The 23,577-nt window shown below is 39.6% G+C and overlaps 1 protein-coding gene across 3 annotated transcripts in view; it reads right to left on the bottom strand.

Annotated features, from left to right (window-relative positions):
• The window catches only part of SLC44A1 (solute carrier family 44 member 1), a 185,197-nt gene that overhangs the window by 96,853 nt on the left and 64,767 nt on the right, over window positions 1-23,577 (bottom strand). For all 3 annotated transcript variants that reach the window (XM_058523704.1, XM_058523703.1, XM_058523705.1), the window contains exon 4: window positions 570-706. In XM_058523704.1, the coding sequence (XP_058379687.1) occupies window positions 570-706 (137 nt within the window). The remainder of the gene's footprint in view (window positions 1-569; window positions 707-23,577) is intronic.

Below are 23,577 nucleotides of genomic sequence, written 5' to 3'. Positions count from 1 at the left end.
AGAAAAATGGGTAAGACACAATGTTAAATTAAAAAAGCAAAACACAACATCATATACATAACAACATATCAAAAATGGTGGAATTTTGGTTTCACTCCATTATTTCTTTCTGAACTTTTCAAATTTCATTTAATAGATATATATTACATTGTTATCCAGGGGTAAAAATAAATTACAGTAATTGAAATGCTTTTAATCAATACTTAGGAAGAGAAAAACAAAAACCAAAATTTTACATAGAGTTATCTAATAATTCCCAAATACTCAAATAGGCTACATCAAAATCACCTGAGACATTTGTAAAAAGTACACATTTCCAGAGCCCAAAGAGCTACTCAGTCAGAATTTCCCTGGGTGGGGCCCAGGAATCTGAAATTTTAACAAGCTCCCTAGGTGACTACAGTAATTTTTTATCCAGGAAGTCCAAAAGTACTTTCAGTTCTCTCTTTCTTCTTAAGGTTCTTTGATGATTTATTTAACGCTAGGATACATTTATACTGGAATGCAAACACATACTATTTAAGAGAATAAGTGACCAGGGTGTAGACTCAGATGGCCTAATGTCTCACCATTTATCTCTGCAAACTTCTGAACATCACTCAGGGTTTTCAGTTCTTGTCTTGGACATGCTGCTACACACAGTGCTACAGACTTGATCTTCCGGTTTATCAAGTCCAGATTGCATGGATCCAAAAAGAATACATACCTAAAGCATGGAGAAAAATATTGAGATATTATTTCACAAAACACTTTCTGGTTAACTGCATACTTGACTAAGCCTAAAAGCAAAGAACATCTATCCCATACTCCTTCACAAATTGAATCATAGATGAACAAAGATTTCACAAATCTAATCACAGGTAAATTTTTTGAAAATAATTGCTTGTAAATATATTGTTAACAGTGGGGATGGAGGAATTGTAGGACTCACTTTTTTCATGATCTATTTTCCTAATATTTCGATTTTTGTAATGCATATTTTATAATCAGAAAGTATCTATTTTAGTATTTTTTAAATAATTAATTTTAGTTTTTTTTTTTGTCAAACTTGTATCAAAAAATTTACTGGAATATCCCAATATTGCTATCTAACATGAATTATAGTTTATACATAAACTTTAGTTGACAAATATATAATTATATATAAAATGTATAATTATAAAAATGCATATATAAACTTTAGCTAATGAATATATAATTATAAAAATGCATTATAAAGTTATATAAAATTGAATATATAAAGTTGAATGGAGACTAGAGGGAAATATACCAATATTCTACAGTCATCTCTGGGTGTTAGAATAAAGTGAGTTTAATTTTCTTTCTTTTACTTTTTAGAATTCTCATTTTCTAGAAAGAATGCAAATGACTTTTGAATTGAGATTCAATACTACAATAAGTATTTTTTATTAAAAAGGTCCACGTCGTATAAACAAAAAATCCCCAAATCCTAAATTATCCCGTTTGTGTCCTGGGCATTTATATTTTAGAAAAGGGAAGATTAATTAGAAATTACACTAAAACAGATTTTTTGAAATGTTATAAAGTAGCAGACATGACAAAGACTGCAGAGCCAAACACTCTTACCTGAGATAAGAAAGGCTAACATTATGGATCAAGGTAGGGAGGACAAGTAGGAACACTTTCACGCAAGGTAAGAGCTGAAGGACCTCCAGCCCTTGGCTCAATTCTACTGGGTCCATGGACAGTTTTACAAAATCATATATCAGCCTTTCCCACATTGTTAAACTTTATACAAAAATACGCTATACGAAATATGACTCAAATCAGGAAATATAACCAAATATAAGAATTAGGTGAGAAAACGGAAAAGCAAAAATATCAAGTCAATATATGTGCTAGGATGGACAACATAAAGGGATACCAGAAAAATAATTAAATAAAAAAAAGTGGGGATGGGGGGGTGGGATGGACCAGAGAGGCCTTTGCACGTGGAGGAACACGGCACACTTCCGTGGAGCAGGGGACCAGGAACCCAGCCTGAAGATCAGGTATAAGCTACAAACCACCAAACTAAAAAAATGAAATTTCTGTAACCCTGTTAGTGACTCCAATACCATTAATGCTCTACCCAGATAAAAGGAAAGAAAAGAAGCCAGGCAGAAAGTGTGGTGTGGAAGTGGGATTCGCGGAGTGCTTCTGTGGCTGATGACAAGGAACTGAGTATAGAGAAAACTTTCTGACAACATTTGTGTGGAAACAATCAATTCCAATTGTGCAACGAACTGCACAAAGCCAGTCCCTGGGCGAGGAACACTCAGGTCCTTGAGGACGGTGTCATAAAACTTTTGAATTACTTACCACCACCACTAATAACAATATTATTAACAATAAAAATAAAAATAATGGTAGCCAACATTCATTGAGTACTTACTATGTACGAGACACAGTACTAAACCCTTTACATAGAATGACTCATTTATCCTCACAACAATCCTGCTGTGTGTTTCTGTTAGGCAGGGGGTTGGGAGGGTGGGAAATGGAACTGGGGTGGGGGACAGGAGTTAAGCGCACGGTCCTAAGTGATGAGCAACACCTCGGGAAATGTCTGGAGAAATCATCACATGACAGTAGAAAAACAGGCTTGAGGAAAAGGAGAGGAAGCCAGAGGCTTCCAGGGCTTTGCAGCTAGACCCTGGCTGGAGCATCGACAGTGCCTTTCACAGTCTCCTGAGAACAGATGCCTTGTCTGACTGTCCTGCAGCCTTCCGCTCCCTCCTAGGCCCAAAGTGCCCTCACTGTATCTCCAACTTCTTTTATAGCCTAAAGCACACTCTCTCGATTTATCCTAGTGACTGGGCAGCAGCCTTATCCCACACCTGGGGCAGACCCATCTGAGCTCGCTTTCTGGTTCTCTTTCTTAACAGTTCTCTGACCTGGGGGGATATATTTATCCTTCTCAGTTTCCTTATCTGTAAAACTGGATACTATCTCTTTTATAGCTTGTTGTAGTGTTATTGATAATGTACATAAAGCACCTAGCATGCAGTATATACTCAATGATTCTTATCATTAAGTAAACTACTTGCCTTTCACAAATTTTATCTTTGATAGTAAGGCACTAAATTCAACACTTTCTGATATGAACATAAAACAGGACTACAATACGAATATTTAATTTTCATTTGGAAGAAAATCTGTTTGGGAGTAATTCATTAGCCTTGATAAGAACTCAGTAGGTCTCCAGGACTGATCTAGCACAAGAAAAACAACACAAGAGGGAGAGAAGAATTCTACAATGACTATAACACTGCAAAATTAACACTGCACATTTTTTAGCCTGTGTATATAGTTTGGAAGAATCTACTTCAACAGAACTAAAAAAATAATTTGAAATGGTATCCTCAGGAAATACACTCACATACATACATACCATTACACTCAAAAGTCACACACTTCCACAGTCTAAGAACTTAGTAAACGTAATTCTCTATGCATTTCACATATTCAAACGCACATACACACAACACGTGTGCACACACATACACAATGTTTAAAATAATTGATAGGCCTTAAATTCAGATTCTATTAACACTTACTAGATGTCTAGGTGCTGGGAACCGTCATGTTCATGACTTTAGTTAATCCTTACAACTTGATGAGACAGAGGCCGTCCCCATTCCACAGAGGATGAAACTGAGACCCCAAGGGACTAACTACAAGGCCCAAGAGAGCTAGGAGGTGCCAGAGCATAAATTCAAATCTAGTCCTTCTGATTCTGAATTTCACTGTTTCCAATCTGCTCTATTCTCAAAATATTTCCTACAAACATAATTAATAATTTTAACTGTTCTATATTAACTTGAATATTGTTTCCAGCATTCTGAAGTTCATCCAATCCATGGCAACATGTTTAAGTAATTATATTTTAACTAACTGCCACTTAACTGAATACAGAGTAGGAAAAGTACTTGTATCAAACAGGCAAATTTATGATTCATTAAAACTGCACTTTCTTGCCTTTTGATTTGAAAATGTCCTTAGCCAAGTAAATAAATCTTTACATTAGTTTCAGTTTTCACTTTAAATAAAATGAACTATATGCAACAATTTTATTTTTTCGAAATGAAACAAATAACCAACTCTCAAATAAGCATAGAATTGGCAGAGCAGATTACAACTAACAAATCTACAGATGAGTGTTTCTCAACTGAGAGGGTGAGAGACACCAGGTTAGAGGCTATACAACATTCTAGAAAGGTTTATTAAAACACTCAGCCTCCTTTCACTCTTCTACCAGGCAAATGGTTGGGAAAGGGATGGGGCATGTGAATTTTGAGAAAGCACCTCAGGCAACTCTGATTACATGCCTTGGCCCCTGTGCCCCATCCTTTCAGGGTGGAGAAACCACTGTCATAGATAATCCATAAACTTAAGTTAAAAGCAAATTTTCATCGCTATCCTCAGTGAATCTTTTACTAGACCTATTAATAACTTAAAAACAGCTTCAAGTTTTATATCCTTTAGAGGAGCTGGAATGAATAAAACACTAAAACTGGGAATGAAAGGAGGAGAAGAAGCAACAAAAGAAACATGTTCCACAAGCCAACCAGGCTAGACACCTGCAGGCCTCGGCATATACAACACACGCTCATCATGATCACATGATATTGAAAAGAACACATTCGCAAAGAGAAGTGCAAAACAGCCTAAGCAGGCTTTGAACTTAAAAGGGGGATGGAGAAAAATGCTCAGACCAAACTGTAAGGCAAACATTACAGAGGGTAGCAGATAAGGCCTGTAAATATATATTACAGTTGGGATGGTTTCTGGGAATTACTGAAGGAGAGAAAAATTCATTTTAAATCATAATTCTTGAAATAACAAATTATCTCCAAAAAGGAAGGAAAGGAGAGAGACCTAAATAAGAGATCTAAATAAAATATCTATACACAGTGAACTTGAGATGACAGATGCACAGAAGCTCAGGAGGAGGGACAAGAACCACAAAATGGGGAGACTTTTACAGCTGTGCTCAGAGCAAGAAGATGAACACTGAGTAACCTGATGCAGATGAAGATGCCAGGGATGGTTCCAAATTAGCTTCAACTTCTATCGTGCTTTCACCCTTTTCACAGAAGATAGAGCAAGGTAAAGAAAGTAAGATTACCGAGAATTTACTTTGGGCCACACAGCATCTTAGCACTGTCCTCACACATCCTAATTCAAAGAGGGAAGTAAGATTGACAAGCTGGGTTACTAACCGAAGGCCACATGACTTGAACCCTGGGAAGACTGACTCCCAAGTGTTGCTCTTTCCACCACTGCCACTCCAATTCAAACTGGGAAGTGAGAATAAAGGTGATGGAGAGTGAGTTACAGACCAATCAAGTCAGCCGATTAAATCAGGTCAAACCCCAGAGCAGACGAAGCCCTACCTGGACCTGGCACAGTGCTGTCCTCTCTGTGGATGCAACACTCTCATGATAAGGATTAAATAGGATGACATGGAAACGCTTCATTTATTCAACAAACATTACTAAGTGTTTACTATGTGCCCACTCTTGGGCTAGGCCTGGGGATATGAAATTCATAGAAAACAGTTCTTGAATGCAAATAACTTACAGTCTAGAGAAGAAGAGACAAAAAGACAGAGTCATTTCAAAATCATGTGATATGTGGCAAGGTTGAGATGGCAGAGGAAACAGTGTAATTCTGCACAGAGGATAAGGGGTTAGAGGAAGCATTATGCAGCAGGAGGCAGTATTTAAGCCACATTTTGAAAATGAGTAGGAATTTTCTAGACAGCTGGTGAAGGGAACATTCCAGGCAGAGGAAACTGCATGTATAAAAGTACAGAAGCATGGAAGAGCATATTTAAGGAACTGAAAATAATTTGATAAGGTGGACTATAGAGTGGGACGTCAAAGGGCTATGCGCCAAGGAGAGGCAGGGGACAGAAGAAGTATCCATCCTTAGAATCTGGAGGATCTTACAGCTCTACTCCATTAGGCAACGTGCTTTCAAATGGCCACGGCGCAGTGCTGCGCTGGTACAGCTAGCCCCTTGGGTTGAAGGCCAGAGAGGGGAAGGCTGGGGCACCAACAGCGCTGCTCCAGAGATGAGCCTTTGCCATTAAATTGCCTCCTGCTGCCATGGCAACTCTCTGCAGCAACGCTTTTTGGAGCAAAAGGTGGCAAGCAGATACGAGGTCTGCTGGCCGCCTCCTGCCGAATTTGGCTTCTCTCCTCTCTAATCAGGACGGAAGCACTGCAGCAGTAAAGCTGGGAAGCTGGATGAAAAGCCCTCCGTCGCCTTCTGCTTTAGAGATTCCTGACACGTGTTTTCCCCAGAGGGGAATAAAATGGAGCCTGATCATTTTTCCAATTATTACCTCACATCAATTTACAATTTATAGCCCCTTTCTACAGAGTATGCTGCCATTAGTGAATCACACCAAAAGGAAAAACATGACAGCCTAGCAGAGGCTTCTGCTACTGCTAAATGGAGGCTGCAGAGAGCCCCGGATCTGTACTCCACCCACAGTGGAATTCTGCCCAGAGGAAGCCTCTTACGTCCTGTGCCGGGTGCCAGCAAGATAAGGCGAGCCATCCTGTCGGCGTGGGACCCAACCGCCCCGTGAAGAGCTGTGTTATACGAGGATAGGGCTATGGGGCTAGCACACAAAAGTCAGTAAAAAGATCCACTAACCCAACATAACTAACTGCAACACATAATTAACTGAAACTTTGTTGGCCCTTGACTTTCTGGAACAAAGCTAAGGGGAGAGAGAAACAAGTTGAGAGCAGCAATTTGTCTTCAAAATTGTAACTCTAGTTAGTGGCTGAGAGAATTGTACAAGGTTCATGATGCCCCCAAGACTGCACGGTCACAGACCAGAGGACAGAAGAAAAGGTCTGAGGTGAACTGTGGGACACGCCCCACGAGGCTGATGACAGTGACCTCCCACTTCCCCACGGCCTCCCAATCCTAATGAGGAAAAGGCAAAAATGTCCTGAGAAAGAGGCAGCGCTTGCTAAAGAAATGCCTAAGCACGCACCTCACCAGCCTCCAAAGAAGCCACTGAACTTTAACCAGCATGGCAGCCTTCCACTCTAGCACTTCTATAGCCCTTAATTCACAGGCTAAAAAGAGAAACTTCCATGGTCCTTTCTGGTAAATGCACAGCACCGTGAGCTGACAACTTAAAACTGTGGAAGAAGCCCGGGGATCAGATTAAGACAGCAATACTCAGAGAATGTTCACCTCTCTGACCTCACCTCCCACTGGTCTCCTTTCTGTTCCCCAAACACTCTGGTGCACTCTCACCTTCGGGCCTCTGCACTTCTACCCACCTGGAATGCTCTTTCTCCAGATAGCATCACAGCTATTACTAGCTCCCTCACTTGCTTCAAGTCTTCACTCAAAAGTCACCTTCTCGAAGCCTCCTCAGCCACCCAATGTGAAATGCTACCTCTCTCCTCCGATGTGCCTTTTCCATCTTCCCTGCTTTGTTTCTCCTCAGCGCTTACACTCACTAACACAATGTATACTTTACCTATTTATCTGTTTATTATCTGTCTCCACCAGCAGAATGTCAGCTCCCGGAAGGCAGAGATATTTGAGTGTCTGATATATCACTAAATCCGCAGTGCCTGGAACAGTGCCTGGAATAAGGAGAGCTCCATTCTCATCTGTTGAATTAATAAATGGATTGTAATTGTGTAACATTTTGCAAAGTAGGGCAGGGGTAAAGAGGGAAGGTAAGAAAGAAGATATTTTGGTAGAAAGAAACACTCTCATTCATTCAATAGAAATTTACTGAACACCTCTGCCAGGTGCAGGGCTAAAGAAGCACTAGCAAAACAGCGATAAATAAGACTAACACAAACAAGTGTCTCCCTTCCCAGCATTTACAGTGGGAGAGTAGAGAGACAATTACAAAATGGTGTGTAAATGCTACAGCAGAGAAAAGAGGATAGCAGAGGATGCATCAAAATGGCCCCATGAATGGAGCGTCAGGACAGGAGTCTAGAAGATAGGACACCTAAAGCCAGGACCTAAAGAAGGAGTAAGAATTAACAAAGTCTAAAGGAAAAGAGGTGGGAGCAGGGAGGAAACGGAGGATGCAAAGGCTTATATAGTGGGAGACAGCATGGCACAATTGAGAAAATGGAAAAGGTCAGGATGGTTGAGATGGACCGCTCTGAAAGAGACAGACGGCTGGACAGGCAGGCTGGAGCTAGATAACGTAGGGCCTTATAAGTGGTACTGAAGATGTCAGAAAGTTTGGAGTTCATCCTAGAGACACCAGAAGCCGGTGAAAGTTCACCAGCTACAATGTGGAGACTGAATTAAAGGTAAGCAAGACAAAAAGTAAGGAGACTGGTCAGGAGGCTCCTGAATCTCTGCCAAGAAATGGTGACTTGGACTAAGGTGGGAATGGCAATGAAAAGATTTCAAAAGCATTTAGGCACAATTAAGAAAACCTGATGACTCATTATACATAGAGGGAAAGGAAGAAATTAAGAATGATGCTTAAGGGGTCGGCCAAGTGGCGTAGTGGTTAAGTTTACGTGCTCTGCTTCGGCAGCCCAGGGTTCACAGGTTTGGATCCCGGGCGTGGACCTACACATTGCTTATCAAGCCATGCTGTGGCAGGTGTCCCACATATAAAGTAGAGGGAAATGGGCAGGGATGTTAGCCCAGGGCCAATCTTCCTCAGCAAAAAGAGGAGGATTGGCAACAGATGTTAGCTCAGGGCTAATCTTCCTCATCAAAAAAAAAAAAAAAAAAAAAGAATGATGCTCAGCATCTGATTTAGACCAAAGTGGCTAGGGCATTCTGGTTTGGACTCCCATTCTGTTCAATAAGACAAGGGCCTCAGGAGGAGGAGCAGAACATGGAGGGACAAAGATCATGTTTCAACTTTAGATAGTTTGAGTCTGGGGTATCTGTGGAGTGACCAAGTGGACCTCTACAGTTGGCTGCAGTGTTCTAGCAGAGCAACCTGGACAGGAGACAGAGATTTTGGAATTATCAGCATATAAATGGTAATCTGACCTCTAGGAGTGCATGAGATGACCAAAGTGAGTGTATAGAGTTGTTCTTATCCCGGGTGAAATCTGTGACCCTCCTGAAACTATAAGCAAAATTTGGTGTGCAAATTCAAGTGTAGTTTTCTGAAAAGAGACTTCATACTTCACAGTTTTGAATGGACTGTCAAAGGCCCCCGAAGAGATTAAAATTAAGAGTAAAGAAAGACGAGCAAAGAGCCAAAAGAGATGCTAACTTGCAAAACAAAGGCATGGAGCTGGAAAAGCATGGGGAAAAAATGATCTTCCTATTTTGCTACAGTGTCTGTCTGCATCTTATACATGTACTTATAAAGGGAGAAAATATTGCCAGAATGGTAATCAAGAGTCAGACATCAAATTGTGTCCCTTATACTAAACTGAGACAAGAAAGCAAATTAAAACACCTTTTCAAACTATTTCACAAGAGCTACAAAAAGGAAAAAGTTTTCTATTTAATCTAGTTAACTGGAAGAACACCCCCAAACCCAAGTTCATTGTCAATGCTACATAGTCAGAGAGAGCATTCTCAAAATCAACTTGTTCCAGCACTCATACTGAGAAATAACATGTGCTAAGAGCCCATGGCCAGAGATTTATTTTTCTTTTTAGTTTAACAGCTTTGTTGAGGTATAATTTTACATACCATAAGATTCACCTGTAAACTGTACAATTCAATTCAATATTTTTAGGCATATTTTACCGAGTCATTCATCTATCACCACAATCTAATTTTGGAACATTTCATTACCCCAAAAAGAAATCTCATACTCATTAACAGTCACTCCTGATCCTTCCCCACACTCCCTAACCTCAGCCCTAGGCAACCACTGATCTATTTTCTGTCTTGATAGATTTGCCTATCCTAAACAGTTCATATGAATGGAATCATATAATATGTGGTCTTTTGTGACCACCTTCTTTTACTTTGCATGTTTTCAAGGCTCATCCATGTTGCAGCATGTATCAGTACAGTAGTTGCCCCTTATCTGTGGGAGTTTCATTCCAAGACCCCCACTGGATGTCTGAAACCAAGGATACTGACCCCTATATATACTGTTTTTTCCTATACATACATACCTATAAAGTTTAATTTATAAATTAGGCACAGTAAGAGATTAACAACAATAATAAAATAGAACAATCATAATATACTGTAATAAAAGTTATGTGAATGTGGTCTCTCTCTCTTGAAATATCTTATTGTACTGTACTCACCCTTCTTCTTGTGATGATGTGAGATGATAAATGCCTATGTGATGAGATGAAGTGAGGTGAATGACATAGGCACTGTCACACAGTGTTAGGGTCCTACTGATCTTCTGATGATACGTCAGAAGGAGGATCATCGAGCCATGACAATGCCGATGGTTGGATGTCAGGAGCAGGTGACATCGATATTTTTTTTTTCTTTCCTTATTAAGTCAAGAACTTTCACCTTTTCACTTAAAGGAAGCACTTTAAGGCTTTTCTTTGGCATATCCAAATTGTCAGCCTCCCTACTCCTGTGCTTTGGGACCATTATTAAGTAAAACAAGGGTGACTTGAGCACAAGCACTGCGATACTACTACAGTTGATTGATAACTGAGATGGCTACTAAGTGACTAAGGGGCAGGTTGCATATGCAGTGTGGATATGCTGGACAAAGGGATGATTCATGTCCCGGGCAGGATGGAGCAGGACAGTGTGAGATTTTATCATGCTACTCAGAATGGCATGCAATTTAAAACTTATGAATTGTTTACTTCTGAAATTTTCCATTTAATATTTTCAGACTGACATTGACTGCAGGTAAGTGAAACCGTGGATAAGGGGGGGGTCTACTGTACTTCATTCCTTTTGATGGCTGAATAATATTCCATTGTATGGATATACCACATTTTGCTTATCCATTCACTAGGGGGTGCACATTTGTGTCTTTGTCCCTTCTTGGCTATTATGATTAATGCTGCTATGAACATTTGTATGCAAGTCTTTGTGCGGACATGTTTTATTTCTCTTGGGTAGACACCAAGGAGTAGAATTGCTAGGTCATATGGTAACTCTATGTTTAATACTTTGAGAAACTGTTCGATTATTTTCCAGAGTGGCTGCACCATTTTATGTTCCCACCAGCAATATATGAGGGATCCAATTTCTCCACACCCTTGCCAACACTTCTAACTGTATGTCTTTTTTATTATAACTATTCTAGTGGATGTGAAGTGGTAACTCACTGTGGTTTTGATTTGCATTTCCTTGATGACCAATGATGCTGTGCATCTTTTCATATGTTTATTAGCCATTCATTTCTCTTCTTTGGAGAAATGTGCCTTCAAATCCTTTGCCCATCATAGATTTCTTTTTAATCTTTGAGAAACACAGAGTAAGACAGAGACAGGGACTAGATATTGACACATCATTATGAAAAAATTATATTACAAGAGAAATAAAGATAAAAGTAGAGAAAAGAGCACTTAGCAAGTACAGGAATCGAGGACTAGAAGTCAAAGAATGGCTCCATGGGCAAAGAAGAACACGCGAGCTGGGAGGAGAAAAGACTGGTCAGAATGGGGAATTCTTGAATTAGTTTGAATTGGATTTATAGGTGGAGCAATTAAAGGTGATGACCGAGACCAAGTCGTGATTATGGAAGAGTGAATCCATCACCCCACTGAGGAGAAATTCAAACAGTTCCCAGGGCTAGAGTGAGAATCAATGAGACAGAATACGTGAAAGTGCTTTGTAAACTACACAGATGGAAAGGTGGTTAAAATAGCTGTGTTTTCCACACCTGGGTTAAAAAGTTTTGATAAGTAACTTTGAAACCTGTTTTGGAAGATTATAATAATGAAGATGATTATGATAAATAGCAGTTAACATTTATGGTTCCAGGCAATGTACTAAGGAGTATACATCATTTGTCATATTTATTCCTCCAAAACACCCTAGGAAGTAGGTACTAGTGTTATCTTCATTTTCCAAATGAAGATCTTTAGGCCAAACACAATAATGTTATTTTCTCCAGTGTAAACTGTCATAGGTTACAGTGTAAACCATCATTGGTTACCTGTCCACTGGATCTACCCTTATGAAAAATCTTAACTTATCATAAAAAAACTACAAATGCTATTCTCATTGTGTTGCTTTTATCTTTATATCAGAGAATCAAACTTTCTGATAACCAAACATGCCCATCTTAGTACTACTTTATCTCTTTATTGCTGCAACAATGTATAAATGATCTCCTCTGCACAACAAAGGTAACTATAATATTTGTTTAAAAATATTTAACTGGGGGCCGGCCAGGTGGCGCTAGCGGTTAAATGCGTGCGCTCTGCCTTGGCAGCCTGGGGTTCGCAATTTCGGATCCCAGGCGTGCACCAACACAACGCGTGTCAATCCATGCTGTGGCGGCATCCCATATAAAGTAGAGGAAGATGGGCACAGATGTTAGCTCAGGGCCAATCTTCCTCAGCAAAGAAAAAAAAAAAGAGGAGGATTGGCATTGGATGTTAGCTCAAGGCTGATCTTCCTCACAAAAAAAAAATATTTAACTCATCTGGAATTTATTTTGTATGCTATTACAAAATGTATGAGATTAAAATAGATCTAAATGTAGTTTTCTTCATATTATCATTTAACAACGTTTTTTGTTAAACGCTGATTGCTTTCAGTTTTTATTTTAGTTTATTTCTCATATACAGGCATACCTCATCTTAGTGTGCTCTGATTTATTGCATTTCACAAATACTGTGTTTTTTACAAGACCCTCCACCAGCAAAAAGATTACCACTCATTGAAGGCTCAGATGATAGATAGCATTTTTCAGCAATAACGTATTTTTTAATTAAGGTATATACATTGTTTTTTAGACATAAGGTTATTGCACACTTAACAGACTACAGTATAGTGTAAACTTAACTTTTTGTATGTGTGTGTATGAGGAAGATTAGCCCTGAGCTAACATCTGTTGCCAATCCTCCTCTTTTTCCTAAGGAAGACTGGCCCTGGGCTAACATCTTCCACTTTATATGTGACTTTATATGGAACAGCATGGCTTGATAAGCAGCGCATAGGTCCAAGCCCAGCATCTAAACCGGTGAACCCTGGGCCACCAAAGCAGAGCACGCAAACTTAACCACTACGCCACTGGGCCAGCCCTGTAAACTTAACTTTTATATGCATTAGGAAACCAAAAAATTTGTGTGACTCGCTTATTGCAATATTCACTTTATTGTAGTGGTCTGGAACCAAACCCGTAATATGTCGGATGTACGCCTGCATTAAACCACTATCAGTTTATTTCTGATATTCCTATTTTGTTTCCATCACTGTTATTAACCTACATTCAGGTAATCCTGTTAATATACTTTGGAATAGGTTTTGGTCTAGAACGGCAAAACTTTTGTTTTCCTCTAAGCTACACAATTATTAATTAGACAATGCGAACTATAGTTACATAACCCTTACTCAGACAATGAGTAATCCCTCCCTTCCACATGTCTTGTTTGGCCAGTACACTAATGGCCAATATTTAAAAATCAGAAGATCAATAGGTGCTATGATCTGAATGTGTCCCTCCCAAATTCATATGTTGAATCCTAACCTCTAGAGGTGATGGTATTAGGAGGCATTAGGGGCCTCTGGGAAGTGATTAGGTCATGAGGGTAGAGCCCTCATGAATGGGATTAGTGCCTTATAAAAGAGGTTCCAGAGAGATCCCTAGCCCCTTCCTTCATGTGAGGACACTGCAAGAAGGTGCCAGCTATGAACCAGAGAGAGGGCCCTCATGAGAACATGATCACGCTGGCATCTTGATCTTGGACTTCCAGCCTCCAGAACTGAGAGAAATTTCTATTCTTTATAAGCCACCCAATCTGTGATATATTGTTATAGCAGCCCAAATAGACAAAGACAATAGGTCATGTGTGCTCCCCTACTCACCACCACCAATCTCCAGCTTCCCTTGAAAAGTTAGCATCACTGGGCCCATCTACCCACGTGCCAAAAATCAACTAGAACTGAGTAGCAGCTATCTCCTTTTATGGGCACACATATAAAGTGTGTCCCCATAAAAGGCCCACTTAAGTGACTTCCAGTGTCTGCCTTTGGATTTGAAACTCACAAGTTCCCCTTTCTGCCTTCAAAGCCAGAAAGTCCACAGTTAATTTGGTGTTCAACCTCAGTAACTACACGTGGCCTAGATTTTTTTGTCTAATCTCTTCTCTGCTTCCAGGGTAGGGCTCCTGAACTTTTACCCCATTTACCTGTCTTACAATATAAGCACCTAATTCTAATCCTCTCAAATTATTTTGTGAACAAGGATAATTTTTAAACACATTTCCCACCTGAAGTTCTTGCCTGATCCTTTACTCTGTGATTTATACTATCAGTCAAGTTCAAGCCAACATCCTATTGGGATCTCAACTGGTATTGTATTAAATCTATAAATTAACTTTGTTAGTATTGTCATCTTTATTATATTAAGACTACTCAGCCAGGATAGATTATATTTCTCTTATTATTTGTTTTCTTTTCTTTCTATTAAAGTATCATAATTCTCTGATTTTGGCTGTGTATCTTGTTAGATTTTATTTTTTTTAATAAAACAAGTATTATCTTTTTCATTATATTCTGTCTACTGATAAAATGACTGAATTCAGTTAGGCTTATGTTTTATAACCCATGATTTAAGCATCTCATTTCAAGATATGTTTTTGTTGAATCTCCTAAACATTCAGGATATAGTCCCTTGTCACTGGCAAATAGCATTATTTTTCTCTCGAGTGACCTACACACATTCCATTTATCTCTTTCATATGATTTGTTGCAACCAGTTACTTAAAACAATGCTATAAAAAAGATGATATCCTTATTTTAATTTTAGATAGACTATTTTTCCATAATATTGGTACCTGCCACTACTAGAAATTCCATTAGCTTCCTTTCGTGCTTTCATTCCTTTCCTCAGACTTAAAATCTATTTTTGAAAAAGGTGCCATAGTAATTCAACAGGGAAGATAGTCTTTTCAAAAAATGATGCTGGAATAACTGGTGTTTTGTATGGGGGGAAAAAAGATGAACCTTGACATCTTCACATCGTATGCAAACATTAAATCAAAATGAATCACAGACATAAACATAAGAGCTAAATAAAAAACTTCCAGAATAAAACATAGAAAAAAATCTTTGTGACTTTAGGGTACAGCAATGATTTCTTAGAACACAAAAAGCATGAACCATTAAAGAGACATGTTTTTGTGTGCGTGTTTTTACAATATATCTAATGGATAAATTATACTTCATCAAAATTAAAAATGTTTGCTTGTCTAAAGACACCATCAAGAAAACAAAAGGCCAAACCACAGACTAGAGAAATACTTACAAAACATATACCTGACAAAGGTTTTGTATCCAGAATATATAAAGAACTCTATAAGTGTTTTTTTCTGAGGAAGATTAGCCCTGAGCTAACATCTGTGCCAATCTTCCTCCATTTTGTATGTGGGATGCCTCCACAGCGTGGCAGGTGAGTGGAGTAGGTCCACGCCTGGGATCCAAAACCGCGAAACCGGGCCACTGAAGCTGAGCGCTCGGAACTCTAACCACTTGGCCACGTGGCTGGGCCTCCCATAACATTTTAAAACAAACAAACCTAATTACTTAAAAATGTGCAAAAGATTTGAATAAATACTTCACGTAAGAATATATATGGATGGTCACCAGCACTTAAAAAGATGCTTAACATTATCAGTCACTAGAAATATTTGAATTAAAACCACAATGAGATACCACTGCACACCCACTAGTATAGTTAATTAAAAAGACTGACAATACAAAATGTTAGTGAGGAGATGAAGCAACTGTAACCCTCCTACTTGCCTAGTGGGAATGCAAAATGGTGCGACCTCTTTGGAAAACAGTTTGGCAATTTCTTATAAAGTTAAATATACCCTTACTACATGACTTAGCAATTCCCAATCCTAGGTATCTACCCAAGAGTAAGGAAATATACGCCCATACGACAACATGTATACAAATTTTCAAAGCAGTGTTATTCACAATAGAAAAAAATAATGTTAAATATGGAAAAACCCAAATACCCAAAACCCTGGTGAACACATAAAATGTGGTATATCCACACAACGGAAATTTAAAAGGAACAAATTACTGATATATTTATGGATGAATCTCAATAACATTATTATGCTCTGTTAAAAAAGTCAGACACAAAACACTACATACTATATGATTCCTTGTGTAGGAAATTCTAGAAAAGGCAAAACTATACTGATGGAAAGATCAGTGGTTGCATGGGGAGAAGGATGGAGGCAAGGACTGACTGCAAAGGGGCACGAGGTAATTTTCTGGGGGCAACAGAAGTGTGGATTGTGGTGGAGGGAACATGACTATACACAGTTACCAAAACTCTAACTGTACACTTAAAATGGATACATTACTATATGTAAGTTATACCTCAATAAAACTATAAAAACAAAACAAAATATTTTAAATTCCATCTTGAACATGCACTTTACAAAATCCAACTTAACCTAAAGAGCCCTAGTGGATAGTAAAGAATTTAACCTACTCAGAAAGAGGTTTGGACTTTGCCCTTGGCTTCTGGGAGTTAACCTCTAAGCCTTCTAGGAGTGTTTTTATTTGCCCAGGGCCATGGGTCATGGCAGATAGTCTAACAATGTGATTTAGGGCGGGGGCGGGCCACACCAGACAGAATTTAGGGTGGGGTTGACCACTCTTAGAAGGACCAGCAATGTTACCTAGACTGGGAGTCTTGGATCATGAGGTATCAGCTTGACCAGAGAGGCTGGAGACTGAGTCAGCCACGTCGCCAATGAATCATGCCTGCTTAATGGAGCCCCAATAAAAATTCTGAACACTGAGGCTTGGGTGAGCTTCCCAGTTGGCAATACTGCACATGTATTGTCACACATCAGTGCCAGGAAAGTAACATGCTGTGACTCCACAGGGAGAGAAAAATGGAAGCTCTGCACTATGCACTTCTTTTGTTGGCTGATTTTAATCTGTAGCCCTTCCCTGTAATAAACTGTAACTGTGAGTATAACAGATTTCAGTGAGTTCTCTGAGTCTTTCCAGCAAATTACTGAACCTGAGGGTGGTCTTGTGGACCAGTGAACTTGCAATTGGTGTCAGAAATGAGGGTGGTCATGTGTGGACTGTGTACCCTCTAACTTCTCAGTTGCCCTAAACTCTCACATCTAGATAAACATAAATATACATGGCAAACTGATGACTATAAAGTTCATAGTTGAAGTGGTTAATAATTACCTAAAGTATATTACAAAGGTCATATCTATAGGCTTATGTATAATGACAAAAGCTTTTTAGGATCTTTACAGCTGCCTGGTCAACTTAGAACCAACCCAAGTAGTGAGACTCTGGATTGAACATGTGTAATCAGTTGTTTAATCTAGCCATGGCAAGTATACACACCTAGGCAGGTAAGAGAGAGAAAAACCAATCATCCCATCCTTGCCTTGGTGCATGCATGTTATCTAACTCTGTTAAGTAGCTCTTTACTTCCCGGTTTAGAATCTGCAAAACACTTCAACTTTCAACTCCCGCATTTTCTAAGGTATGCAGTTGGAGCTCTTTTTTCAAATTGCTAGCAGTATCATCCATAGCAAGTAGAATTATACTGGCAATATAGATGTTACCTTTGTAAAGAGTTTTTAAAAAATTCAAGCTAAAGACTGGTGTGGACATGAAATGACAAAAAATATTTTCCAAAGATGCCTCCATAAATTCCCCTCCTGAAAATTTAGTACACTTGTACAACTTCTAACATGTGCCACGAGAGAAAAATGAAAGTTTAGGAAAATTTGCATAAATAATAAGTTTCAATTTAGAACATCATAAATGTTACTGTTTCCAAATGCTTGTAAATTCATGGGAAAGTGAGTCCACAAATACAAGTTCAAGTGAAGTATCTAGGCTGCTCTTTTTCATGTTGAGCCAAACTAGGAGAGGTGGTAGGCTAATGCTGGAATCAGAGAGTATTCGACAGGAGGCAGAGAGGAGAGTGCTTTCCCTCAAAGCAAAGCCAAACTTGTCAAAGGCTTAGAGTATTTCCATTTGTTCAAACTTATCCCTAAGCGTGGGAACGAGCAGGGGATCTACTGGGATGCTGTGAAGAATGAGCAATGGTCAATGAATCATGCCTGCTGAATGGAGCCCCAATAAAAATTCTGAACACTGAGGCCTGGGTGAGCTTTGTTTACCGCAAACACCATAAAACCCAAGCATTAGCACAAGGGATAAACGCACTCCCTCTCCTCCTACGCCTCTGCAACTCCACAAGACAGGGTCAGGAGCTCCTTCCTGTGTGTGCCAGATTTCACCAGCTTTAGCCTGGCCTACACAACTCCAAGCTATAGACTCAGCCCATGCTGTTCTTCAGCCAGCAAGAACCAAGCTTGGCATTCTAATCAGAATCCCGTCCTCACTAGAGATGGGCTCTTGGAGCCACTGTTCAGCCCAAGAACCCACATGACCAACCATTCACCAGCTTCCCCTGCCATCACTACTATGTACTCCCTCCTTCCAGAGGCTTTATTTGCTTTTCCCTGGCTAGGGTGCAAGCTCTGCTCCAAACCCCGAACCCACCTAACTGGGGCTCTAAAATCCTACTTAAAATGACTCTGTCGGTGAACCCTCAGTTATTGGCTGAGAGATTCTTCGACCCACATGGACAATCTGAAACTGAGATGCTACCCTGAAGAAGAGGAGGTCAGGGAGATCAAAGCATGAGAAGGGTTTGACCCGCTACTGTTGAAGGAACGAGACTATGAGCCATAGAATACAGGCTATAGAATATATAGGCTGCCTCTAGAAGCTGAGAATGACCCCTGGCTGATAGCCAGCAAGGAAATGCGACCTCAGTCCTACAGCCACATGGAACCAAATTCTGCCAACAGCCTGAATGAGCTTGGAAGAAAATTCATTCCCCAGACCTTCTAGTAAGGAATGCAGCCCTGCTGACACTTGGATTTCAAGCCCTGGGAAACCTGGAGGGGAATCAGCTGAGCCATGCAGTGCACAGACTTCTGATTTACAGAACTTTGTTGTTTTAAGCCACTTAGTTTGTGGCAATTTGTTAGAGCAGCAGTAGAAACTAATACAATAAAAGTCGCAATGCTACCATCAAATTGCCTTATTTCCCTCTCCCCACCAGCCTGCTGTTAGGAACCCAGGAAACTGGAGTCACCCGGCTTTCAATACAGAACACTTTTATAGGGTGTCTCACATTGCTCTGTCACAGTTTATCTGTGTATTTTGTCTCTTCCTCACTAGAATGCAAGCTCTTCAAGGACAGGGATTGTGAATGCCTTTTTTTCTTTTTAGTTTTTTTTCATTATGCAAATAACATATATTGATTATAGAAAATTCAGGAAAAAAAGAAGTATAAAGGAAAATTAAAACCATCCATAATTCAAAAGTTGGCCACACTGTTAAAATTCTGAAGTTATTCTATGCTTCTCTACATACATGTATATTTTTATATATATAAATAAAAACCACGCCATATATACTGCTATATAACTTACTTTCCCTTAATAACATCACATGGATATTCCATGTCAATTCTACCCCATCACATTGACTGTTCCATAGTACCTCAGATGGGCCAGGTCCTCCTATTAGAACCTCTCTCATGCCCTCACACCTCTCCCGTCATAACACTTTCCACAGCTGTAATAACATTTGTGATTGTATGATGATTTTAAGTTCTGTTTTCTCCATTAGATTGTAATTTCCAGGAGATAAGAGTGTGCCTATTTTGCTCATAATCCCCAATGCCTAACCCAAAGAAGATGGCCAAGAAATTCACGAATGAATGAATGAATTTAACCAAAGCTCTTTTTTCAGCCATTTAGGTGGTTTCCTATTTTATTATTTCTAATAGAGGTCTCTAGCACACAGAAGATTTTCAATACATGTTTGTTCAGGACTAAATAAAATCATAAACAGAATTTTCAAGAATGGTGAAGGATAGTCCATTCAGTAGACAGTAATTTGACTTCAGTCATAGAGAGGAAGAGAAATAACTCCTTGTCACATAAACATGAAGAACTCAACTGCTTAAAAGGATCCTTAAAGCAAATATTTCAGCAAACTTTTTCTGTCTTCCCTAGCTCTTTTTCTTTTTCAAACAGGAACAGGTATGCAGTCAAAAAGAACTGATAACTCTTTAAAAGGTCTTCAAAAGAGGTGTGTTTTACACATTAACAAAAGAAAAATGTTCTTTCTAAAATAGATGGTTATGTGGTATGGTGTAGGCCCAGAAAGCTTGGCAATTTTCTCATGAGTAGTTTAAAGAGTCAACACAGTATCTATATCAGTATAATATCACTACCAACCCCCTAAATAAGCCTTTATAAAAGTTAATAAGCTAATTATCAATTATGAGGTAGACTGAACCAGAGACACTAAACCTACAGAACTCGGAGCTTTAAGGAAGGTAATCAGGGGTCACTCAAGTCCTATTCTGTATCCATGCAGAAAAAATAAACATAGACCATTTCTTTAAAATAAGACTACTATCTATTAATCAATTATCTTACTAAAAAGTAACATTATCAGGGCTGGCCCCGTGGCGTAGCAGTTAAGTGCGAGCACTCCGCTGCTGGTGGCCCGGGTTTCGGATCCCAGGCGGGCACCGATGCACCGCTTGTCAGGCTATGCTGTGGCGGTGTCTCATATAAAGTGGAGGAAGATGGACACGGATGTTAGCCCAGGGCCAGTCTTCCTCAGCAAAAAGAGGAGGATTGGCATGGATGTTAGCTCAGGGTTGATCTTCCTCACCAAAAAAAAAAAAAAAAAGTAACATTATCAGTTTAAGCTACAGGTTTTTTCAATAAATATTTAAAACATACAGAGGCCAGCCCGGTGGCATAGTGGTTAAGTGGGCACACTCCGCTTCGGTAGCCCGTGGTGCGCAGGTTCAGATCCCAGGTGTGCACCAATGCACCGCTTGTCAAGCCATGCTGTGGCAGGCGTCCCGTATAAAATAGAGGAAGATGGGCATGGATGTTAGCCCAGGGCCAGTCTCCCTCAGCAAAAAGAGGAGGATTGGCATCGGATGTTAGCTCAGGGCTAATCTTACAAAAAATTAAAAATTAAAAATTAATAAAACATACAAATGGTAAAAATATCCAAATATAAAAGGAGAATAATTCATTTCATCATTAAAATTCACATTCTTGGGCCGGCCCCATGGCTTAGCGGTTAAGTGCGCGCGCTCCACTGCTGGTGGCCCGGGGTTCAGATCCCAGGCACGCACCGACGCACTGCTTCTCCGGCCATGCTGAGGCCGCGTCCCACATACAGCAACTAGAAGGATGTGCAGCTATGACATACAACTATCTACTGGGGCTTTGGGGGAATAAATAAATAAAATTATTAAAAAAAAAAAAATTTCATATTCTTTATCTGACAGAGAAGGAAACAGACAAGATTGCCTTCAAATTATTCAAAGCCTTCCTAGATTGTATAGGTGCTTTGGTTCCTGTCAAAGTTTCTTTATTTATAACTTTATTAATATATATATAACCTTCCCCTTCTTTCCATGTTCTACCAAGTGGCCTTCATCTTTACACGTTAAGAGGGAGAGGCCCCAAAACCAAAGAAGGTGGAACACCAGAATCACTGTGTAGCTTACCAGAGACAGTGCAGGACGTCACACAAAGAGCACTAGACTCAGCCTGGAGAGTGGAGCGCTGGTCCTGACTTACTGTCTTCATCATGTCACTTATGTTTCCCAGACCCCAGTTTCTTCACCTGTGAAATAAAGGGGCTCAGGGATCTCAAGGCCCCTTCCAGCACAAACAGTCTATGCTGTGGATTTCTGGGGAATGAGACAGTTAAAGAAAAGAAGTAAAACTCATACTAGATATCCTGCTAAAGGTTGTGAAGGTAACTGAAAAAGGTCTCAAATAAAATGCCCCCTATAGATTTTACTCACATATGCATGCCATCAACCTCCTCAGACCTCTACTTCTTGTACAACCTGTTAACACTGATTATCTGAAATCTGAGAGGCATTTTAGAGCCACAGAGCCTTTATCAGTGATTGGGACTTTAAATGGCTTCTTTAGAGGAAAGACAAAAAGATAAAGAAGAAAAGATAGATTTGTGCAAAAAATATATCTTTAGAACCTCTATGAAAAAATCGATATTGATAAGTGAGATACTCTGGGAAAACTGCTTACGGTAACAAAGGAAGTGAACACCAAGCTCTACGTTAGGATTGTTTACAGAATGGAGAACAGAGTTCTAATAATGATATAGTAATGCCTACATAATAACCTATGCACACTAAGAGCCACTGCCACGGTGCCATAGCCTCTCCCATCCCACCCCAGACACCCAGGACAAGGGAACGCCCATGGTAGAAACACAATACCTCCCCTCCTCCAATCGTCTCCCCAGGGCCAAGAGAGCCAGATGCTTTGCCCCAGCACAGACCCCATATCCACTAAGTCAGGTATCTTAGAACTAGAGGCATCCCTTCTTTATCCAAAATGACATGGAAGATAGGGAGTTTCCTCTCTAGGAACAATTTCTATAATAATAATAATTCTCTGTTTAAAAATTGGCACATACACTCTAAGTCTAGCTTTATGGTTTTGAAAATGGTAGGCAATCTAGAATGTAGCAGAAGAGATGTTTTTGGAATTGTCAATCAGAGTTCAAAATATATTATTACCACCCCACTCTCCACCACCAAAAAAAAATGGCTGTAAGCCATACCTTGTTCTACAAGTACCACTACCACCATTACCACATAGCTCAGCTACAAAACAAGCCATTTTCTTCTCCCAGCCCTAGCTGGCACTCACAAATATTTGATGGGATGCTTTAAGGAGTACACACTAGATAATCTTAAAGATCCCTTTCATCTCTGGCATTTTATGGTTCTAAAATAAATGAGCTTTACTGAGTTGACCCAGCCTTAGAACCTTATTTATAGCATTGTTTCTATGCAGAAAAGTTTTATACATCTCAAGCAACCAACTTAAAAATCAACTTTGGGAACATAATCCATTTGCAGTTGAGGCCTTCCTGTATCTCATAAAATATTGTCTGCCATGTTCCTATACATCTTGATTACTACAGTCAATATATTATCAGGTGAAAAATATTATCTGGAGGAAAAAAACACATTACAATTAGAATGATAAGGAAAGAAAATACTGCCTTTTCTTTACTGCTAATAGAATTCTTATAGTCATTTTGGCATCTTATATTTCCTGGTTAGAATAGGTCAAAGGCATTCTCCCTCCCATTTCTCTCCTGACTTTGCTCCTTCTGATTTTATTGCAATTCAATAAGCCCTTCTGAAGTAACTCTTGGGTGCTCAAATCCGGAGTTATACAAAACATGGTGCTCCAGGGAGACAGAGCTGGGCAGTGTGGCAGACAGACTCTAAGATGCCTAATTACCTCCACCTCCTAGAATTCATGCCCTTGAGTAACCCCCTCCTCCTGAGTTAGGGTGGGACCTTCGACTTGCTTC

The sequence above is a fragment of the Diceros bicornis genome, chromosome 28, assembly GCF_020826845.1.
Source record: "Diceros bicornis minor isolate mBicDic1 chromosome 28, mDicBic1.mat.cur, whole genome shotgun sequence".
In the NCBI taxonomy this organism is placed as follows: Eukaryota; Metazoa; Chordata; class Mammalia; order Perissodactyla; family Rhinocerotidae; genus Diceros; species Diceros bicornis.
This window is presented reverse-complemented; position numbering and strand designations above follow the sequence as displayed.